This window comes from Ursus arctos, unplaced genomic scaffold (assembly GCF_023065955.2).
Source record: "Ursus arctos isolate Adak ecotype North America unplaced genomic scaffold, UrsArc2.0 scaffold_15, whole genome shotgun sequence".
Lineage (NCBI taxonomy): Eukaryota > Metazoa > Chordata > Mammalia > Carnivora > Ursidae > Ursus > Ursus arctos.
This window is the reverse complement of record NW_026622819.1, coordinates 61,042,606-61,058,866: the sequence shown is the minus strand read 5'-3', so window position 1 is coordinate 61,058,866 and position 16,261 is coordinate 61,042,606. Positions and strand designations below refer to the sequence as shown.

Below are 16,261 nucleotides of genomic sequence, written 5' to 3'. Positions count from 1 at the left end.
AAACTGGAGCCCTCGGCATCACAAAGTGCTCTTTGTCCATTTATTTTATGTGAGCCATTTAGTTTTAATTTACGATCATATTTCATAACCTACCAGCAAATGGCCTGCAGTATATTTGTGAAAAGTGATGAAGTCCCAGTAACGTGAGACCTCACTCTGGCCTGGAGTTTAGAAATCTGGGCTCTGATAAGTGTAGGGCAACTGTCAGACTTGGGGGAGATTTTTACAATCTCTGAATTAGTAATACGCGAAAGGTCAGGTTTCTTTATAACAACCTCAAAAATCAAGATAAATTTCACAAGGTTCCCTGCACCCCCGGATCTGGGCTGTGTGAGCTGCATTATGATGTCCTCGAGAAAGTCATTGTCACCCGAGCCCTAAACAGACTTCAAGTTAAACACAGTTTCGCGTACAAGGCATGACCCTTTTTACTCTGAAACTATTTTTGAAATTTCCCACCCGATTCCTAGAAGTTTTTTTGCTTTAAACCTAATTATTGATCTCACAGTTTCTAGAAAGTTAATTATGCCTTCATTATGCCTCTGAAAAACACATCCGAGGGCTACAGAAGCAAGGACCGTAAGTCCCATATTACAGAAGAGAAAACTGAGACTCTCGAGACAATAGAAGAAAGCTTTCTGGGGATTCTCCTCTCCTTCCAAACTCCCTGCCATTCAGAGCCAGAACTCCGCCCCTTGCCCTCCTGTCAGCCAGTGCATTCATTAACCTCTGGACCACACTGTTAAAACGAACTCTAGAGAAGTGTCCTACGGCCACCTAGGGGACTTTATAACTCAGGAGGGTTTCATTTCATGCAGTGTTTTAAACGTGTTTTCGCCCATGAAATATAAGGACAAGTAGAACTGGCCCTACAGAGTCTGGCTAACACACCAGTCAGGGTCGTGAAAGTTTCTTTAATATTCTTCTGTGACTAGTCATCAGAGACCTGAACCGATCAAGAATTTTTCATAAGTGCCTTGATAGCACTACCTGACCCATCTTGCCAAATGAAAATCATTTTTTTATTGTCTTGTGAACTGAACCAACTATTTAAAGTTTGAACTAGAGACATTTTCTACAACGTTCAAAACCCGTTCAATCCAGAGCGCCCCAAAGGTTCCCAGAACTGTTAGGTCCTTTGGCAAAACGTTCATCTCACTTATTCAATGAACTCCGTGCTTCCCCAGCACCTTCTGGGGCCACACACTGTTCCAAGCACCAGCCGTACTGCTCAGGTCGGACAGAGCACAGACGTCTTCCCTCACGGGCTCCCTATCTTACCCCACCTCTAACTCCTGCCTCGGTTTACAGGAGTAAATCAAGACCCAGAGAGCCGTCGGTGGCGAGTTTGGACTTGAACCAGGTCGCTCGGGTGTCTCGTTTGGTGGTCTTTGGGTAGCACCAACATATCAGTGAAAGGACATAACCAGAGCAATCTATTCAGAAGGGAGTCATGATGGGTTGGAGACTTGTGTTATTGCCCAGCAAGCATGCTATTTTTACCAAGATGGCATGTGACAAGATGAATAAAAATAGCAAAGTTTTCTTTAAAAAAAATGCTTTTACTCACACTTTCTCTGAGCTTGGGAAAATATGATTCGATCAGATCAAATAATACACACATGTTTTTAATCGGAGTGGCTGTGGGAGATAGATATTATTGGGACAAACCCATCCCCCCAGCCTGGTGTCCTTGATCCAGGCTGCCTCGCTCAGTGAGCTACAAACATTTAAGGTATTGTAGACCTGGATTTCAGGTTGCTAAGAAATCAAAAGTTCTAAGGCCCATTTGAGCTCAGATCAGCTGAGCTGAACCAGAAATGTAACTCTTCCTCTTCTTTTCTTTTTCCTTTTTTTTTTCTTCCTTCAGTATTGCTCCCTACATAGCTGCTGCGATGTGACTTTGGGCAACTCACTTCCACTCTGAAGTCCTCGTACCATGTTCTCACAGAATTCCCTTCTACTTTGAGATTCGACAGTGTCGTCCTCCAGCGTTACTCTACCCAGTTCACAATATTAACCTGAAATGTCATTTGGCTTCCCGTGCGACTTATTTTAAATCAATTTAAAAACACAATGAGCCCAAGATCTCTCTCATCTTGTTTTCTGCTCCTGTAGGCAACACAAACCCAAAATTCTTGATGAAACGGTAGATGCTCTGCAAAGAATGCTTTTGAGAACATGTTCCTTGGAATTCAACGATTCAAATCCGGCTCTGCTATTCACCAGTGGTGAGACCACAGGCAAGTAATACAATCTCTCATGGGCTCAGTTTCCTTATCTACAAAATGGGGGTGACACATGACTGTGTTGTTATGCAGATTAAAATGAAATCGGGTAAAGGACTTGATCTTGCCTGGCACATAGTTAGTGCTCATTTAATCCAGGTATGATCCAAGGAGATGAACAACATCATACTTTTCTTCTTAGCTGTAGTGACTTTGAGTAATTCTGTTTGGAGAAGTTCAGGAAAGTCCTGGGGTGAGATAGGATCAATGTGCAGGATCCTTGGTGTGTCCTGAGTCCTGGGGAAAAATATTCTTCACTTGCTGCTGATTTAAGGAGAAGGAAGGTTTACTTTGTGTGCTAATAATATTGCAGTTTTGAACCCTAGAGACTCATCACACATTCGTTTTCTTTATCTTGTTCTGAAAAGCACATGATTTCCGCTTTCTAGCCCCAGACTCAGCCAGGGATTGTGTGTGAAGGGAAATTTGGGCATTACCGCCCCTGAAAAAGACATTTGAGGCTGCTCAGCTTTCATCAGTCCCCGACTTGGGAAATCTTCTGCCTTTTCTAATTGTATCTTTCTTTCTAAGACCTAATTTCCTTGGCACTTGCCTGTTACTCGCAAGGGAAAAATCAGTTTTCTCTTCTCATCAAAGTGGACTGTGCCTTAGTGATATCAACGCAGGGCAGAGATGTCCCTAATCCTAGGAATAACTTAGATCTGGAGGTCCAGTCTTAAAAGCAGGGCCACCTCATACTGCCCTGTGCCAGCACCAGGGGGCCAGCACTGAGGTGGCAGGAGCGTTGCCCCGCCCCCACCCCACATCCATTAGGGATGACTTCACTGCCCAGTTGCTTTCCTGGAATTCTCAAGTCAGATCTTATTCCCCACACCCACCCCTGGGATTTTTTACGTTGTTTTCTTGGCTCTTCTCTGTTCCCATTGCTAAACAAAGAGAAATCCAACTGGAAAGACCAGATGGGGTGAATGGCTGATGTGGTGGGAAGGAGGAGGGATGAACATTTTGCAGCCCTCAGACTTTCCCTAAATTGGCCAATTTCACATCAATAAGTGCCTCATCCATCACCACCACCTTTCAGGTGATTTTCTGCGATGGGATTTCAGGAGCCACTTAGCGTCTCATATACAATTTCTTTACAAAGTCAGTTTTTCCATCATCGGGCATTCTTAGCGTTGAAATAAAAATAGACAGAGCTTTGCTATTTAAAAAGCTCTTTTTGTATCAGGTCCTGCAACCCAGAAACCTCTTTCAGGGACCTGTACACTTTCTTGAGTTCACAAAAGAGAGAGAGAGAGAGAGAGAGAAAAGAAAAAAACAAAACAAAAACCCAGCCAGGCAGAACTCTAGTCCCTGGAGGACTTAAAACTTACTCAAATGGGAACAAACTACATAATTAATTGTAGAGCCTGGCTCTGCTTCTTTGCCATGTGATCTCAGGGAAGTCACCTTACCTCTCTGGGTACCCGTTTTATCTTCTAAGACATGGGGATAATAATACTATCTCATTTATTACCTTGAGGGCCAAATGAGGATGTGAGCATTTGGGGCACTGGGGTACATTTCATAAATATGATAAGGGGTCAAGGGAATAAAGGGAAAAAAGAAAGTCAACGACTGACTTCGGATGCCTTGCGCTTTTCATCTTTTTTTTTTTTAATTTAGAAGCACTCTTAATAATAAGAGCTATTAAAATAAGTACAAAATAAAATTCTGGGTAATTAAACATTACATCATAGTTGGCAATTGTTTTTGTTTTAGTAAAATATAAAATGCACAGTATAATTGATGGTATCTTTGATTAGATGAAATACGTACTATACGCTTCACATGACCCCTAATATATATAGTATATAGATATGGTATCCTGCGTTTTTTCACTGAACATTTTATGTCAATATTATTGCAAACTGACCTGAGCTAATCTGGCCATTTGGCCTCATGTGGTTAGTCAGTGGTCTCCTCTTCATCTTTGTTTAAATGTGTAGTTATTACCTCCCCTCGCATGATAAACTACATAAAATACAGACGCGATGTGCTCTTTTTTAAAGTAAAGGGTCTTGATAGAAGCAGCACAGTGGCTTGGGGAGGGCTGAGACTTGGGGGCTCTGAGAGCTCCAGCTGTGTGATCTCAGCCTCACTGTGTCCCCTTTCTGGGCACTCTGCTGTTGGGAGCTTACTGTTCCGCTCTGTGAAAATGGGAGAACTCAGGGTTCTTGAATTTCAAGGCTTCTAGGAAGGTAAAGAGAGAAAAATGAGAGTGAAGGATGGCATTCAGGCAGAAGGCAAGTCAGGGCCTCAGTTTGAGGACAAGCTCCCTTCAGCTCACATGGGGGCTCAGGCCCCAGTGTTCTCACCGAGGAAATGGGGGTAAGAAAATGGGGGTACCTCACAAAGTGGTAGGGAGAAATAAGTCAATCCCATAAGAAGTACCTGGCTTCAGGTGCTGCAGACACACCTCGGCGCGGGGGTCCCCCAGGTAAATCTCCGGCCTCTGGGAGGCACTATTGCCTCGTGCTTTTTTTATACTCAAGGCCGGTGGAATTGCTGGGTCGCTAGGTCTCGTCCCCGTGGGGCCACTGCTTACCTTTGCCACCTCGGGCACGTTAATGAAAGAACCGAAGTTCCCTTAACTCAAATGGAGATGGTGACAGCATCTCGGGACGGTGCTGAGACTCCACCTAGCTGATGCGTGTAAATCCTGGGCACCGGTGTCCGGCACTTGGGAAGCGCTCAGTAAGAGGGGACTGTTACCTGCTCGGCTCGCTCCTCCCGCGTCGAGGTGTAAGTTTAACGATGGGGGATGGGGGAGGGCGGGATGCGGGCGCCTGGCCGGCTGAGGTCTCCTGGGCCGGCGGAGCGGGCCGGGCCGGTGTCAGCGCGCATTTATTGATGGCAGGTATTTGGGGAGTAATTGAGCGCGGCGGCCGGCCCGGGGCGGGAGTGGGCCTCCACGAGCAATTAAATGTGATTAGGCCGAGACCTTCGGGATCCAGCTGGGTGATTGATAACCCGGCCGCATTCCTGCCGGGCCCGCGACATCAAACGGGCGGCCGGCGGCGGGCGGGGCAGAGGGGCCGCGCGCGGGGACCGGCCCTTCTCCCCCGCGACGCCCGCGGTTCCAGGGAGAAAACGGGCGACGTGTCCTCCTGCCTAGGGGTCTCGCCCTTGCTCGCTGGCCAGGTGCAGCAGGGGAGGGGAGGGGAGGGCGCGGAAGGGACGTGGTGGCCGAGAGCCCCCCGCGCCAGGGCGCCGCGCCCAGAGAGGCCAGGCCGACCCGCCCGGGCCGGACTCCGGGAATCCGTCACGACATCGCTGGAACCGGGGAGCACGACTGGCAACAGAGAAGCAGAAGGGGAGAAACGGGTGACAGTGGGAATGAGAATACATCGAAAACGGAAAAATATTGAGAGACGCAATGCGGGAGCAAAGTGGCAGGAAAAGAAGAGAGAAGAATAGAGAGGAAAAGAAGAGAGAAGAATAGAGGGTAAAAGAGAAAGTTGAGAAGGAGAGCACGGGAAGGAATTGTATAGACGGTGAGAAGATGGAGAAAAGAAAAAAATTAAAAATGTAAAGTGGGACAAACATGAAAAAGAATGAAGGGAAGGGACAGGGAAATAAAGGAGACAGCCAAAAAGGACAAGAAAGAGGGGGTGAAGGGGGGAAGAAACTAAAGATGAGATGGAGAAGGAGAGACAAAGAATGGGGAAACAAGAGGGGGAAAGAAGTGTGAAGAAGGAAAGGGGAGTCCACGCTGGCCCGAGTCCCTCCCCAGTTTTACCTACTGGGTCCCAGGCCCTATGTCCATCTCAGCCAGTTCTGTGCCCAGAGCCAAGCACCGCCTGAGGCCTGGGAGCCCTGGCGTTTGCCCCCACCAGCCTGACTCCTGCCCAATCTGAGCCCCAGGCCAGCTCCTTCTCCTTCCTGGCTGAATGAGGGGGTCCCCACCCCAAGCCCGGAGTGATCAGTGGGCTCCCCGCACCCCAAGCCTGGGCCCCACAAGCCATAAATCACAAGTGGGGGTGCTGGGGTTCCGGGCCCGTTGCCTCGGGATCCCTGGAGTCTCCCCAGCCAGGGAACAGTTTCTGTCTGTGCTGACTCCACAAGACAGGATCAAAACAGCATGAAAGAAATCAGAGCGAGAACGTCGTCGGCAGGAGCTGGACTTCTAAAACCCCCTTCCGCCCCCATAGGCTTCAATATTAAAAAACCCCCTAGGAGCCTCAGACACTGTATTAATTAGTGCAACCACCCATGAAAAGTTGGGTTTGGAGCGGCATTCTTTGCCCTGTGTGAAAAACCAAGTCTAATAAACAATTGTTAAGTTGGCCTGTTGCCGCTGGTAAATTACATAGCATTAAAAAAATAATGCTTTTCATATTAGGCACTAATTAAAGGTTGGGACAGCTTTAAAACAAGAGAGGGAGGGGGGAAATCAAAGAAAATATAAAAATGTTCTTTCAAGAGTTATGGGAGGTTAATAAAGTATGTCTGTTAGAGTGAGCCTACTTTGCCCCTAGCTACAGCCAAACTGGAGCCACCACAATTGGGTCTCAATAAGATAATGATATTCCTTTCTCTGCTATTAAAAGCCTCCCAGTGCAAACTTAAAATGATTTATTTAATTTAGGAAATTATGAGGTGTAACTTCAAAGCTTGAGCCGTTAGTAATGGAAAATACCAGGTTGTTTAAAATTATAATAATAATTGTTTGGAGGACTCAGGACATCAAAGTGTTTTCATCAACAAATGCAGAGGGGTCCGGAGGAGGTTGGAAAGAGTCAGAGAGGTGGATGGAGTTTGGATTTGATTATTATGAACCTTATCAAGACAGGACTCTGGATTCCCGAAGCCTGGTCCTCTGGTCTGCTTTGAAGCAGGCTATTTTGGAAAGTAATTTTACTGCATTTTATTTAGTTTCTAGCAAGGAGGTGGTTAGCGGGGAGGTTGGGGGGTGGGGGTGAGAGAGGGGTAGAGGGGTCCAGGAGTTGACAGTAGACTTTTCTTCATTGCTCTCTGGCCAATTTCATTAAAGAGGCCTACAGCATCACCAATCTGGAATTTTTTTTTTTTTCTTAACTGAAGAAGGACACAGGCACAATCAACTTCACCCACCGGGCCCTGTGCTTTCCGGGAGGGTGTGTGTGTGTGTGTGTGTGTGTGTGTGTGACGTGGGTTCTTTTATAAATGAGGTTTATGTTTATTCCAAACCCAGCAGTGGAGAGGGAGTGGGGGTGGGGTAATGGCCTCTCCAACCCGTGGCAAATGAGCGGCTTTTATAGCAAAGAATGGCCATGGGAGTTTTCATTCGGTCAGACAAGGTTCTGCTCAAAGGCAAGGATCCTCTTTTCAGTCAGGTCAGGCAGACGTTTTGCCAGTGCCTGCTCTCAGCCAGCCGGGCCTTCGCTGCCTACCTCCTGCCGGACTTGCCCCAGCACTGCCTCTCGGCAGGGCTGCAGCGGGGGAGGGGGTGAGGCTGAGCCCCAGGTCCCCAGTGATGGAGAAGCAGGCACTCAGTGGGAAGGCCTCCTCCCCGAGTGAGGTGGGGAAGGGGACGGAGAGAGATGCTGCAGAGATGGGCTCTCAGGGTTTGGGAATCTGGGGCGCTCTAGAGGCCCTACAATTATGTCTAAGCTCCCCCAGGGCTTGCCAGCCCTCATGCCCACCACCAGGCTCACGCTTAGGCCTCAATTCTGCTGCTGCCACTTACTGGCTCTGTGACCCTCTGAGCAATCTCTCTGAGCCTCAGTTTCCTCAACTATAAAATGGCATCAATGACACCTCCTGCAGCAGTGTGCAACGTTATTAAAGGAGAGGTTCGAGAATATGCCTACTTCTGGCCGCGCTTAGCAGGAGCTCAAAGAAATATGATTTCTTCCCCTTTCTTCCCCTCTTTCCCCAAAGCAGAGCTGACTTTCTGGAAAAGTTTGGAGGAAAGCGTTGAACGCATGGGAGGCCACGCGGATTTGTGTGCCAGGCTTCTGGCAACCTGCGCGAGGACGTCCAAGGCCAGCAGGCTACGGGCATCTTCGGCTTTAACTTCGCAGGCACGGCGGCGCGGGTCCTGGGTGAGTCAGGGTCCTCCTGCCGCCGCGCGTCCTTCGTCCGGTCTCTGGAACCTCTGGAACGCCTGGCACACCAAGCCCCACCGAGGCGGGGGCTCTGGCGACCTCCGACCCGAACGTAGGGCAGGAGGTTTGGAGGCAGCCCCAGAGCCAGGCGCGTCGACGGGCCCCGGGGACCTCTGGCTGTGGTCTAAGTCCCCGCAACCCAGCCGCATCCTCACCTCGGTCACCCCATCCACCTAGTAGCGCCGGGGTGTGTATGCTTCAGCCCGAGGCATTCCCCCCCACCCCGCTCTCCGGGCCTCAGTTTTGCTTTGGGATTTGGGGTGACTGTGGTAATGCACAGTCGCCCAGACCGTTTCCAATCCACCCCATTGGCCACGCAAGGTCGCAGCCCCGATTCTCCTAGTCGCACCCTGGTTTGCGAACCCCTCCTCCCGGGGGCAAGCCATCTTAACCCGGAGCTGGAGTCTCCCGATCCCCCACCCTGGCTGAGATCGCCCGAGGCTGCGGGGTCGAGCGGCGCCGGGAAGGAAGCTCGGTGGACGGGCTAATTAGGGACCCAACTTGGCGGCTGATGACGAAACCGGGAAGGGCTTTGGCCTTTGGAAAACGCATCTCATAAATGAGGATGGCTGGATTCCGGACTGAGATTTAGGAGTTCGGGCTGGGGAGGCCCAGCCGGATGGCAAAGGCGAAAACAAGGGCGGTTTGGCACACTCCTGGGGCTCAGCTCGGGAGCGCAGCGGCGGAGCAGCAAGAAGTCGGCCCCCAGCTTCGGAGCAGGTCCGCGGGCTTGGATCACGCTCGGCGCTCGAGCCGGAAGATCGCAGACTCGTTGCCCGACCCCGCCGGACCGGGAAATGGAGTTTCTGGCGCCCACCTCCGAAGTGGGTGTCGGCGCAATGAGAACGTGAGACGAAAGCGCCAGTCCTCGAAGATACCCGGTGCCAATCTCCCCACCGGTCAGCTTCCGCAGCAAGGAGTTCTCCATTCCCTTCTGCCCGCGTTCCCAGGGTCACCGGGGCTTCTCATCCGAAAACAGACCTCCCAAAGGTATCATCAGTAGCCACTTCTGATGTATTTGTGCAATAAAAAGCGGAATTTAAGATCCGTCTCAGCCTCCCCCACCCATTGCCCCCCCCCTTTTTTTTAATGGTGATGCCTCAAAACCCAAGTCTGACCCTGCTCTGTACCCAGTGGAAAGGAAGGCTGCAAAGCAGACGGGACTTGAATGAACCACCTTCCCCCTTCAAACCGAAAAGAGCATTTGTTCGGGGTCCATCTCCTTGGAAGGAGTGAGGAATGGTAAACGGAATGCGATTTGACACACTCCTGAAAGGGCAGCAGGCATCCACCGCCCCCCCACCCCCAACCCAGGGAACGCATCTAGTTACAATCTCCATTTGCAAAGAGCTATAGGTCCCTTTCGCCCAGTTTCAAATCTGTTGCTGTTTTGGTAACTGGGAGATTTCAAGTTCAAGATTTTCCCTTGATCATCTACAAAGCTCTCAGATCCCTCAGCCCCTCCACTTCTTCTAAGCTCATCTTTCACTGCAGTTTGAAAACGAATAGCAACTCCACTGCTTTTCCATGAGTGACAAACTGCCAGAGGAAAGGGTTCAAGGTATTTCGTTGGCTATTTTCAATCCACTCCCCCACCCCAGGCTGAATCTGGGCACAACTCTTAATTGATTCACACTAATATCATAATAAAAACCATCGGCCCCCTCCCCCAATCTTGGTGGCATTTTTGAGTTGAGAACAGAGAGCCCCCTTTAAAATAACTGTGTTTGGACAAACTTTACTGCAATAAAACAAATGTTTAATTTAATTCAGAATAAGAGATAAGAAATAACTCTTCAATAAAATATATAAAATTATACAAGGCACCCTTTCAAAGGGATAAAAGTATACTGGGTGGTGGTGGGGGGAAAAGATGGAGAGAAAGATGAAGTACCAGGGAGCTAAATGGGCTGTTTGACAACACCATTTTTAGCAAGTCAAAACATGGCTTTACCCTCTGCCCCCAACATGTTAAAAAGTATATAAATTTGTCTAATAAGTTTAGCACATACAATAGGTACACACACAGAGAAAGCATGATTTTTTTTTTCTTTCTGGATCTATTCATTGTTCAAGAATATTTAGCATATAGGTAATGGTTACATTATACTTATTTTTTTTTAAGCAGAGAATTAACTACACTCCCCACCCCCCAATCACCTTTGCAATGTGTGAGGACTGACTTGCACCTAGTATTTCACAGAAACCATCAATTCCCCTGACATGCTTTAACTTTTTACTCTCCAATTATCTGAAATGGAGTTAAGCAACAGCCTTGAGAGGAATTAGGAAGTACTTCCAGGTCCCACCTTACCCCAAGGCCTTCCCAGGATTCCTCTCATCCCCCTTTTATTGATCTTACAAAAAAAACAAAAAAAAGTTAAAACTTTAACAATCTGTAACAACGGGGACAGAGGGGAAAATATGGGGCCAGATATGGTAGTATCCGATGAGTTTTTTAATGCATGTAAAAATGCAAAAACACCGTATGTCCTCATCATTTTGAGGAATCTCTCCATATCTACTTCCTATGCATCGTGCCTAATTCTAACCTTTGTTTTCCATAAGCAAAAGTCAATCATCCCATCAAAATCACATGTCAGCAATTTTAGCAAATAATTGGTCTCTCCTATAAGAAAAAAACAAATGGACTTAAGCTGTCTCTTTTAGGAAGGTGATATATAGAAAAAAGTATACATATGTGCATATAAATTTTGCCTTCCAAAATAATCTGAATTTTTACGTCTGCTGTATAAAAATGTCATTATATTTTATTATATATATATTTATATATAAAAACCATCAGAGCCAATCGTTGTGAAAGGAGGAGGGGGGCACCTAGAAGATCACACCAAGAAAATGGGGCTTGGTGCCTCCAGCCTAAAGAACAAATGCGAACTATGTCTGTGGCCCTGTGGGCCTGGCCGCTTAGGGTGGCGCGTGCACGGTGTGGAGAGCAGGGCTTGGTACTGCCTTCCTGGAGAGGGAGGGGGACCCACTGAAACAAACATCCATCGCGGAGTCTATGGAGCTGGTCTTCCTTAGGAGAGATGGTACATGCCATATCCGACTGGAGTCGCATAGAGTCCGACGGGCGGGATGGGGAGCACAGGTCTATGGAAAGGGTAGGACGCTCCGTATATGGACGCTGCTTGCAGGGGTGAGTTGATGGGGAAAGGGAGGCTGAAGCCGGAGGGCAGCATAGGTTTTGCAGCCATCTTCAGCTTTTCTAGTTCTGCCTCCTGCAGTCTTTTCGCCTTGGCCCTTCGGTTTTGGAACCAGATTTTGACCTGGGTCTCTGTGAGGTTCAGAGAGCTGGAGAACTCCGCACGCTCTGCAATGGAGAGGTACTGTTTCTGGCGGAACTTGCGCTCCAGAGCGAGGAGCTGGGACGTGGTAAAGGGTGTTCGCGGCTTCCGATTGGTCTTGTGCTTCCGCAGGGTGCAGGTGGTGGGGCTCATGTGTCCTAGAGAACAGAGAGCGAGTGAATTAGCAAAAGAAGGGGTTTTCTCCCAGGTGCGCCCCGTGCGGGTCTCCCCTCTTCTTCATCTTTCCAAAAGGGACTTCTGTCAAATCCATGTGGGGGGGTTCCAGGGAGGGGAGGAGACAGGAGAAGGACCATATTTAAATGGAGTAATTGCTTTATTTAAGAAATTGAGTCTTTTTACAAAAAGTTGGGGAATTTCACCATGTACAGAACTTTCTATATGGGACATAACCGCATCATGGATAATGGAACTAGAACAGCTCTGAACTGATGTCCAGGGTGCCGGAGTGCTCTCTGAGAAACAGAACCCCATCTCTTCTTAGCTTAATTTCTCTGGTCTTTAAAATGGGGTACGGGGTTCATGACAATCCTCACTTCTCTGAGATGCTGAGATAAGCCCATAAGAAGACAAGTGAAAAGGGGTCCTATAAACTGGGTTGGTCCCCTCTCCGTGCCAGGAAAAGCTGGAGTGCATCAGCATAGTCATGAAGGATAATCGTGCAGATAAAGGTCTGTGGTAAATTAACAGCATCTCCGGATTGGGGCAGCCCCATGCAATAAACAACCACGCAGCTGTCATTCCATCCCGTCTACAGATTATAAAACCTGAACATCAGTTTCCAGATCTGGATGTGGGAGAAGTTTCTTGGCCGGGTGCTTCTGTAATATAAAGTTTACTAAGAAGGAGGGAAAAATTAGCTTGCTCATAAATGTAAATGTCAGGGGAAATCATGCTGCCTCCGAGTTGAGAGCATGTGATGACATTTTAGTCATCTCTAACCATTCTCTGGTTTAGAGCAAATGTGTAAATGATTAGTTTGTCGCCAGAATTTAGAGAGGGAATAACAAGCAAAATAAAGGTATGCCAACCACATCCAGACTCCATATTTAAAATGGATTCAATTAAAGGAAGTCATAGGACTGGGCATCCCTGAGATTCCATAGTATCAACTAACTTTGGGCTTCTTTTCCTCAAAGGGAGGCGGCGGCAGGAGTGTGGAGCTGTGGGATAGAAGGCTAAACAATTAATTTTCTGCATTTGGCTTTTATGAGCTAGGCTAATTTTCCAAAAGTAGCCACAGCAGTAACTCCGAAGTACTCATGGGGAGAATGTCACATTTCTTGTTTAGTTACTTCCATGGCCCAGGAAAGAGTTTACACTTCATACTGAGGGTGACACAACGAGTCCCACCCAGCCTCCAATTCCTACACGAAAGGGATTCGACCTAGTGTGACATTATGAACCATCACTTTAGTGACCAAAAAGTAAGAGGTAGTAGGTTCTATGATTGAGCAAAAACAGAAATCCGAAAGAGGGCTGGGTGCACAGAAGTCTGGACTTGCATATGCTAATCCCTAAATAAGCTTGGGCACCTACTTCCGAATTTACAAATAAACTAACAACACTGTCCAAGACTCAGAGACCTGCTTTCACCCTTCACAAACCAGACCTGGCTCCTGGAGAAGCCCCGCGGTCTGAACACGCACACACCAAGCTCCTAGCGTCTACACTTGATCCCGCTCTAAGTTTGCAAGAAATTTGTGCCCTGAACGGTCGTCCCGGCGGTGGCTGCTCCTAGAGGCTGCATGTGAACTATGAAATGCAGGCTACAGAGATTACACACATGTATCGAAGCCATAAAGCTAAGAGGCTTCCTCTCAACACTCCCCACCTCCCCCACCCCATTTTAAACCAGTCAAAGGATGGATGAGATTTTACAAAGCAAAACAGCAGTTACCCAACTTCCTCCAAATAACAAACCAGGCCAGGCCTGTGGCTCCCTCCTGCCCCCAGGCTCCCATGCCAGGCGCTCCCTGGACCCACCATTCCAACCACAGGGCTCCTGCTGCCATTTCTAGGCCCAAAGAGCTAATGAACCACTTTCTATTTTAAAATTGAATCCTTTCTCCAGAATCTTGGATTTTTCTCGTGGGAAGGTCATATCCAGGGCCCCCAAGCAGGGATGTTCATCCTCACTGAGGGGGGGGGGCTGTGGGGGGGGGCGGTTTACAGAGCCAGTGGGGAATTGCCATCCCACAACCTAAGGCCTAAGGAAGTGGGGATTTCTGACCTTTGGACACCACTCCCTGTAAGGCCTGAATCCTTGGTGTGCCGATGGGCACTCGATATTTGTCTAACAAATTAAGTTCCTTAAAGTTTCTGAGCCTCTATTTCACCATCAATAAAATGGGTAATACTGCGCTGTGTGGTTCCGAGTACTAAATTTAAGAATGCCCAGAGCCCTGTCTACCACCAGATAGGTGAGCATTAAATATTACCAAGATGTTTTTGTTTTTGTTCTTGGCGGCGGGGCGGGGGGGGGGGGGTGGGGGTTGTTAGTCAAGCCCAAACTCGGTGTGTGCTGATTCCTCCGAACTCTGCTGAGATGTCCTTGTCTGTTACCAGGAGGCCGCCGCTGCCTCACGGCAGAGATCAGATAAGATAATATGGTGAAAAGTGCTATAAAGCACTGTGCAAACTTGAGTTTAAATTCTTTGAGTCCTTAATCTCCACACCCTTTGAATCTTTCAGAGTTTCTAACAGGGTGGAGAGCTCTGCCGGAGGGGACAGCCACTGCCTCCGGGGTATAGGGCCTTGTTTTGTTCACAAAATACTATGCATCTCAGTCTTGAGGGCTGACTGAAGGAAATGAAGGAAGGTGTGGGTGGTTCTCCCAGCTTTGGAAAAAGGCCCTCCACAGACCCTTCTTTCTCACCTTTTCTAAAGGTGCAGTGGGGGTAGAGAAATCTTAAAGGCCAGGAGATAGAAATAAAAGGGCCCATAGGGAATGAATTTTCCAAATTGCATAAGGACCCAGGCCCAAAAATGAGTGCTAAAGCTGGAGGAGAAATCAATTCTCCTGGGCCTGCTTGCCATCCTGCCTCATTGGCAGGAAGCGGGGTGCAGGTGTGGGGACCTCTGCTTGTTTTCTCTGGGGAGAGGGATCAAAGGTGGTCAGGACACTCTACAGAGGAGTAGAGCTTGGACACCAGGGCCACTTGCCCAATTCAGCCATTGTTGGTGACCTAGGTCAAGCAAGTTCAGTCCTCTTCAAGTCCGGGTGTCTGCATAGGAAATAACCACCTCTCCCGTGCTTCTGCCTACGCTCCGGGGTTCCAGCGATCTCAGGATCTGGTGAACTAATGAGCATCATTTTGTAAACTCTGAAGCGCTGCTGGAATGCTTGTTAATTATTACTATAAGCCAGGGGAGCCCTCGCGCTTCTGACCCCAGCCCGCTCCCGGCGAAGGTGCTGGCTGCGGGGACGACAGGGAGACATTTCGTCCGGGCATCAGTCTCTGCCGCCATCCCTTCCTGGGATCCGGCTTCGACACCCGCGCGACCCATGGAAGATAATGATTTCTACCCAATACCGGGGGTTAGATTTCGGCTAGTCTTATCTTTAAAACGAGGGCACATCTCGCCGGGTTATGAACTTTGAAAGGAGGTAAGGCGCCTCCGCCCCTGCCTGGCACACATTCGAGTGCTCATTAAAGGTGGATCCTTCTTCATTCTCCAGACAGAAACCCGGTGGACGGTGAGACAAAAATAAGCCAAAGGTTGCAGCGCGGGGCTGAGGGCTAGAGAAACCGATAACCGAGCGACCTGGCAAACCCAGCTAGGCTTCGCCCTTCAAAGACCAGCGAATCCTCGATTGTGCCGGATACTTTGCACAGCTAGGGGATCCCGAACACGCGCTGCGCAGATCTGACCCAGAGGGTGTCTTGGCTCCCGCCGGCTCGCTGAACTCTGGGGATATCAAGGGGCCAAGAACTCCCAGGCTCGCTTTCCCGGGAGTATAGTGCAGAGGGGTCTCCGTACCCCCAGCCTGGAATACCGGCCCCCTAGCTCCCTCCAGAATTCCACGGACCCGCCTGCCCCTTCTCCGGCCCGGACGCTCACTCACTTGGCGGCGGCGAGTATCTGCCGGGTTCCTGCATCCACGCTGCTCCGTCTTCCGAGTTTTCCGACTTGACCGAGGCGGTCTCGAAGGGCTTGACCAGCGCCCCGGGGCTGTGAGCTTCTCGGGCGCCGTGTCCAGGCAGCAGCAGTGGCCGCAGGGTGGCCCCGGCGGAGGCGCTTTCGGCTGGCAGTGGGGACGCCTCCTTGGGCGGCTTCTTGTCCGACATGAGCGCCTCCACGCTGAAGGGCAGGCTGGAGACCTTGACGCGGCGCTCCTCGGCGGCCCCCTCCGCTCCCCCAGGCCCCGGGCCCGGCCCAGCCACCATCGCCGGGCCCTCCTCATCAGACGAAAACAGGTCATTGCCTTTGGACGGAGAAGCCATGACTTCCCTGCCCTACGTAGCTCCCCGCGCGCGACTCCGCTGGCAACCCGGCAGCGGCGACTCAAACTTTTTTGGGGGGAGACGGGAGGGGCGCGCCAGGAGCCGTG

The 16,261-nt window shown here is 49.4% G+C and overlaps 1 protein-coding gene across 1 annotated transcript; it reads right to left on the bottom strand.

The window, feature by feature from the left end:
- Positions 1-10,130: 10,130 nt before the first annotated feature.
- On the bottom strand, positions 10,131-16,258 carry MSX2 (msh homeobox 2). Its single transcript, XM_026510676.4, has 2 exons — positions 15,776-16,258; positions 10,131-11,846 (listed from the first exon to the last, which is right to left on the bottom strand). Exons 1-2 carry the CDS (start codon positions 16,152-16,154, stop codon positions 11,422-11,424), a joined length of 804 nt encoding a protein of 267 aa, XP_026366461.1. The 5' UTR covers positions 16,155-16,258; the 3' UTR covers positions 10,131-11,421.
- Between the last annotated feature and the right edge of the window lie 3 nt (positions 16,259-16,261).

Bases quoted from the DNA above. Each gene is read 5' to 3' on its own strand.
- MSX2 (XM_026510676.4), bottom strand. From the start codon at position 16,154: ATGGCTTCTCCGTCCAAAGGCAATGACCTGTTTTCGTCTGATGAGGAG. The intron at 11,847-15,775 runs GTGAGTGAGCGT...TCTGTTCTCTAG, and splicing joins CAGATACTCGCCGCCGCCAA to GACACATGAGCCCCACCACC.